Below are 6,589 nucleotides of genomic sequence, written 5' to 3' on the forward strand. Positions count from 1 at the left end.
ATACGTGAGGAGGAAGCTGTGACTTCACTTCCTGATACTCCATCGGTAGGAGGGAAAGATACACATGGGGAATCCAACAGGACTACTTACTCAGTTTCTAATAGTGTTTTGAAACGCTCCCAGTAAGTGGATATACTGATTTTCTTCAATGCACGATGAACCGTTCCATATGACCCCTAACTGTATCTGCTTTAACTTATGACTTAAGAATGACACCCAGAGCAGACACGGCAAGATAATACTTTTTCTTGTATTCAAAAAGCAAAAAGACAAGATGACCATTTTTTAAATTGTGTTTGATGGAGTTAAGGCACGTTAGTCATATTTCGAAAGAATTAAGTGCTTTAAATTCAACTCTAGATCTAGTTCTCACAGTTGCCATATTGGCTCAAAGTCACAAATTCTACAAATATAATATTATTTTTGTAAGAGTTTGTTGGTGCTCACAACTATAATATGTCACATGAGCACGAGGGACTCAAATTTGGTTGTTTTCACGCTTGTTTGCGGCTTAGTTTTACTTTTTACAGTCGGAATAGTTATTGGTACCAATATGAGGATAATAAATCGATAAAAGTGGCTTTGGTTAACTTTTTGAAAGTTTCGTTTATTTTGACTCCAGTAGGGAGAAAACGAGATCTAATGTTACAACCATAAAGCAAGTTAAAATGGTGCGAAGTTCCCGTAACAAAAAAAATTTCAAGCAAGGATAGAAATAGAAAGAGTGGAAAGAAGTTAAAGAATCTAAATAGAAAAAAATAATGAATGTCTTTCGAACGACAAAAGGCCAAAACCAAAACAGGTTATTGTAATTAAAGTGGAATTGATTTATTTCAACTCTGGGACAATAATTTATTTTTAAACTCAAAACGAAACAAGTTTTAAAATTGAAAACTGAAAAAAAAGAATAATTTTAATTCAAGCAGAATTGATTTTTTTTTTAAACCACAAAAAACAAACACCGTAAAACAAGTTCAAACAAAACAGATTTTTTACAACTTAAGCAACAGTCGTTTTTTTTTTTTCAATGCAAATAGAACGGATGTTTTCTTCTATTCAAAACAAATTCTTTTCGATTCCACAAATAGCTTTTATCAACCGCAGCAAAAAGCCCCCAAACTTGTTAAAACTCAAACAAAACTACTTTAATCAACTCAATCAAAACGTTTTTCCTCAACACAAACAAAGCAGTTTTTTGTCAACTCAAACAATTTTTTTCAACTCAACAAAACAATAAAAGGCTAAACAAAAAGAAAGAACAAAACAAAATAAATCCAAGAGCAACAATAAAATCCCAACAAAACAGACTTTCCCAAATAGACAAAGATTTTTCTTTCAACTCAAAAAGCTAGTTTAGTACTTAGTAAATCCACGTGCAATAAGTGAAGAACTTGAAAAGGTAGATGCAATACCAAAATATCAGATGGAATGCACAGGAAAATAAAAATTTTCACTGCAGACAGAGCCCATTAAGAGTAAAATTTGAACCTAAAGGGGGAAAATGGGCAGAGCTTCTGCATTTAAAATTGAAAAAAGAAAAATAGAGCAGAGTCCTTTTGCATTTGAAATTGGGGTTTTGAAACTGAAAAAAAATTAGCGGAGCCCTTTTGCATTTGAAACAAAAAAGAAGAAAAATTGTGCGGAGCCCTTTGGCATTTGAAACTTTGAAAAAAATTGGGCAGAGCTTCCGCTGCAGACATTTTTCACTTGAAAAAAAAATGGAACAGGGCCCTTTTGCATTTTAACAATATAAAAAATGGGCAGGGCTTCCGCTGCGGGCAGAGCCCTTTTCAATTTTTTGCATTTTGAAACTGAAAAAAAAAATTTGAACAGAGCCCTTTTTCACATTTTTGCATTTGAATATCAAAAGAAAACAATTAGGCTGAGCTCATAATTTAATATTTGAACCTCAGGAAAAAATTAACATGCCTAATGAGTTTGCACCATTCTCATTCTGTCAGATTAATTGCACCTTATTTTACGCAAATATTGCTCGGATGTCTTTGACAAATAACTGATGATTAAAGATGTAGAATAGCTCCCATGGAGACAGATATGCCTGAGCAGATCTGCTAACTTCCGGTAATGGAAGGCTAATAAGCGTGTTTTGATATTTGACCCATCGCAGTGTGGAGCTTCAAAAACCACGAGGGGAACGCTCAATGCCATTGAAATTTGGTAGGATTATGGAAAAATTGTTGCAATGTGTAACCTATATAATTAAAAAGCTTCCGGCAATCAACTAAAGTTTTAACAAATAAATCCAAAATTTACCTTACTTTAACGTGAATCTCACTCCAAAAAAATGGTTGCGTTCAAAATCAATAAAGAGCGGTAGAAACTGCAGACTTCGTTGATAAGAACGAAACCGGATACTGCTCCGTCGATTACCGGAAACGGGCTCGAATAACGGATTAACGAAAATGTGCTTTCCTGTGGCCCGAAAATCGGCATCGCGGGCCACCGCTATTTCGGGAACGATCCGGAAGAGGTGACGTGAGACTATCTCGGGACCATTTTCCCTTGTAGGCTAGATTCACAAAGAATAGTTAAACAGGCCATAGGCCTTTAAATCAAGTGTCTATTGATTGTCTATTGAGTGCAAAAGTCAAACAGCTATGTCTTTGAGGGGATAGGTAATGTCTGTACACTCCATATGGAACCAAGTTTCACGAAGGTCTCATGCAGTCCGTCTGCTCCCTCCACTGAGGCCACACATCTGTTCTGGTATGTCTTTCTCTCCTGCTTTTTCTAACTGCTCATTGAGAAGGTTAACCAGTGCTCTAGTGTCTGTGGGTCTTCTGCCTCTTTTCTACCTCTGCTAAGGTGCTCTGTTGTTCTTCTGCTAATATGTGGGTGTCTTCTTAGAAAGTTACTCATCCAGTTTGGACCAGGACGCCCCCCTTGAAACTGAGTGTCCATTCCTTTGTATTGTACGAAATCTTGTACAGTATCGTTTGATGTTTGATAACATAGCCTCGTGTAAAATAAGTCAACAGCTGATGTATGGATCTAAAAATAGCTAATTAAAACGCTTTCAGTCTTCGCTGCTCCACTTTGGCTGTAAATTGTAGAAGATGAGTATGAGGTTAGTTAATTTGTTTTCGCTTTTCACTGCTCCTTTCTTTTTGTTCCTTGGCTTTGTTTCCAGAAGAGTTCCTTAGATGAAGTATAGTATGAATTAGTGATTGGTCTTGACCTGAGCCGTTTTTATGGTAAGGTCTATTCAGTATTCAGACTATTCTGTTTGTTGTTTATTGTTTACCTTTACTTCTCCATTGCTGATTTCTAGACCTAGCTAATGCATAACTGCCACCCATACCACGACCTTTAGTTCAAAAGTTGGCAACCTTGATGGGATGGAAACTTGGATTTCTTAGTCTCTAGGCCTTTTATCATTTTATTATTGCTAATTAGGAATGTCTCTGGTTTTGCTCTGTATTTGTATTCATGTGTGACATGCCCCAGTGACCAGTGGGAGAGATATCATAAGAGGTATTTTTAAAATTTTGGTTTCAAAGAAAAGCTTAATGAATGCAGTAGGAAAGGGTTGGACTTTAGAGTTGTGTTGGATGAGGGATTAACATTAAAAGTGAGGTTTAAAAGATAACGGTGGGGTATGAGAGTGAGAGGAAAGGGGTGGAAATTGGGAGTTCAACAGCTACATTTTTGGCTGGGTTTTTTCATGCATTTCTTTGCATCTCTTTTCCACTTTATAGAAAATTTTGTTTTCACAGAACATTGTGATTTGCATCTTTATTCGATTTGAACAAAGTGTGAATGAACTAAACACAAAAAAATGAAAAAGAAAGTTGTAATCATAATCAATGTGTACGGAACTTATACACCTTATTTCTGGACCTGTTGTGTAGTCAATGATCGAAGTGGTCAGTCCTTACCTCTTCCACAATCGTCGTGAACTCGGTAGGTTTCTGACCAGATTGAAGTTTCAAGCAAAATGGTGGTTCTTGTTCAAGAACAAAATCATGTCGATGTTCTCATCCTTCAGGTTGGCCCTTTTTGGGAAATAAGTTCCCCTGCTGTTGAGAAGAGCCGCTCTGATGGAACGCTTGTTGCTGGGATACACAAGTACTTTTTGGCCAGCTTCGACAGCTCAGGAAAAAGTCCCTCATGTGCTCTCCACCAGAAAAGTGGGTCGTCGGTCCTGGGAATGGGGTCCTCTTCCAGGTGCCTCCGCATTTCTGTCTGTGGCCTGATGTGTGGGTTAGCGGTGGTCTTTAAAACATTCTGGATCTTAAGGTCGAATGCTTTCCAAATTGATTCGCTGGGGACGTTGGACTCAGTTGTTTGATCATCGGAGCTGGAAACGGCTGTTGTTGGAGGAGCAGTCGGCTTTGCCAGTCTCTTTGCCATCTTACTAGAAATTTCTTGAACTGCTGTGTTGTCCAAGAAGGCGTGTTTCTTGAATCTTGGATCCAAAAAAGTGCTGGCAGCCCAAAGAAAGATCTTTTCATGATTTTTTAATCTGTTGCAGTGAGACGCAAGCAGCAAGTCGTTCAATCCTGTTTTTGGTACTGCCTTGGCGGACTGCAGAAGGAGATTAACAAGTGGCAGACACATGGCGATGGTGGGAAAGTGTTCATCGCTTGTTTCTCTTGTGGCCTTTTCAAATGGTCTGAGGTCTCTGGCAGCATCTGAAATGAAAACCAGTTCACTGTTGGAGAGGCACTTGTGCTGGCGGCTCTGAAGGGAGAGGGCAGTTGTTATTTGTGTATGTAGCTGAATGTACCTCTCCAGCATAAATAAGGTTGAATTCCACCTCGTTGGGACTTCCTGACTAAGCTTTAAAGCTTTTTGGGCGTGCGCCCCCTTTTGCTGCTCCCGTAGATAGTCGGCTGCCTTTGTGCTGTGGTGGAAATAGGACACTTTGTCCCTGGCCTTTTTCCTTGTCTCTGTGAGTTGAATAGCATTACCAAGGGCGTCATTCACTTCCAAATTGATGGTGTGGCCAAAACACGAAAACTGGCGGAGAGGAATTTGTGTAACGGCCCTCACCATGTTCTGGCCGTTGTCAGTCACCTCCACATTCACTTTGTCCTGGATATTCCGGCGCTTGATGATCCTTTTTAGCTCTTGTGTTATATTGTCTGCAGTGTGCGAGTCTGCCATTCTTACAGTGTTGAGTACAAACGACTGAAGTTGCCAATGTGGAGACAGACAGTGCGCTGTGACGGTCAGATAGCCCTGTGTTGCCCGTGAAGTCCACATATCTGCTGTCAAAGCAACTGCGCTTGTGTTGGCAAGGGCCATCATAACCTCTGCTATTTTATCACAATACATTTTGGGCCCTGGAGATTTTTGTCCTGCTTGGTAGCTGGTTCCTGGATCCAAGGCATTTATCAGTCTTCTAAAACCTCTGTCCTCCGTAACAGAGAAGGGCTGCAGGTCCAAACAGACCATCTCCGCAACAAGCATGTCGAGGGCCTGAGCTCGAGGTGATGTCAAGGGATACAGCCTTCGTGATTCTATACTCTGCTGTATGGTTGGCTGCGTCATCCTTGCAGTTGCTCCAACCTCGGCAATGCTTGGTGGGCCACCAGCTGTAGCAGATGATGGACCACTTGCTGGAGGACCTGTCCTTCCACTGCTTTCATTGTCTCCAAGGAGTGTTGGATGTTTCTTGCGTATGTGGTAAATGAGGCTTGTCGTTGTTGTTTGAAATTTATACTTGGTTTGACATACATTGCAAACAGCCAATCCATCTTTCTTCTTAAAAAAGTCCCAGGCTAAACTCTTTTTACTGCTCATCATTAAAGATTTGTTCTCCTACTTTCAAACAACAATCTCAGCAAGACAGTGGTCAATAATTTACAACAAAGTAATTACAGTATTTAAATGGAAACAGAAAAATGTAACCAATATCAAACACAATTCAATCAGTAAAGTGTACACTAATCATTCAAATTCTCAGTTCATAGATCTAATGCATCAGACAGTTTATTTTTAAAAAGCATAGCCAATAAAAAGTATAGGCACAGAAACAAAATCTGCACTATAATATAGAAAAACTACAGTTGCAGGTCAAAGTTAAAGCATTGAAATGAAGCAAAAAGCAGAAGTCAATATCAAATCAGTATCAAATACGAGCATTCACTCAGTACCGTGTACTAATATAATTCCAACTCTCACTCTCATTACAAAATGTATCAGACAATTTATTCAAGAAAAGTATAGATCTAGTTAGTAGTAGTAGTGGTAGTAGTAGTAGTAGTAGTAGTAGTAGTAGTAGTAGTAGTAGTAGTAGTAGTAGATCTCGATCTATAGAGGCATCGTTACACAATCCACACAATAATACAGAAAAACAATTGCAGGTCAAAGTCAAAGAATTGATAGAAGAAAAAAAAACAACGAAAGTATCCAATCTAGACTAAGATTAAGAAAGTGAATAAGCCTAGATCTAGATCGAACGAAAAGGTTCTGTCAAGAGCGGTTAGAAGGAGAGCAGAGGGCAGAGAGAAAAAAGAGGGGGAATTGAGATGAAGGCTTTGTTTATATAGATGAAGATGTCACTAAGTCATTGGTTCACATAAAACGGTAATTCATAGGCTGCACCGTAGCCTAGATATAT

General features: G+C 39.0%; 1 protein-coding gene across 1 annotated transcript; it reads right to left on the bottom strand.

Annotated features, from left to right (window-relative positions):
* Positions 1-3,847: 3,847 nt before the first annotated feature.
* Positions 3,848-5,973, bottom strand: LOC118477558 (zinc finger BED domain-containing protein 1-like). Its single transcript, XM_035969303.1, has one exon. It carries the CDS (start codon positions 5,770-5,772, stop codon positions 4,006-4,008), a length of 1,767 nt encoding a protein of 588 aa, XP_035825196.1. The 5' UTR covers positions 5,773-5,973; the 3' UTR covers positions 3,848-4,005.
* Positions 5,974-6,589: the final 616 nt, after the last annotated feature.

The sequence above is a fragment of the Aplysia californica genome, unplaced genomic scaffold (assembly GCF_000002075.1).
Source record: "Aplysia californica isolate F4 #8 unplaced genomic scaffold, AplCal3.0 scaffold00136, whole genome shotgun sequence".
Taxonomy (NCBI): Eukaryota; Metazoa; Mollusca; class Gastropoda; order Aplysiida; family Aplysiidae; genus Aplysia; species Aplysia californica.

Coding starts and splice junctions, on each gene's coding strand:
- LOC118477558 (XM_035969303.1), bottom strand. CDS start 5,772: ATGATGAGCAGTAAAAAGAGTTTAGCCTGGGACTTTTTTAAGAAGAAA.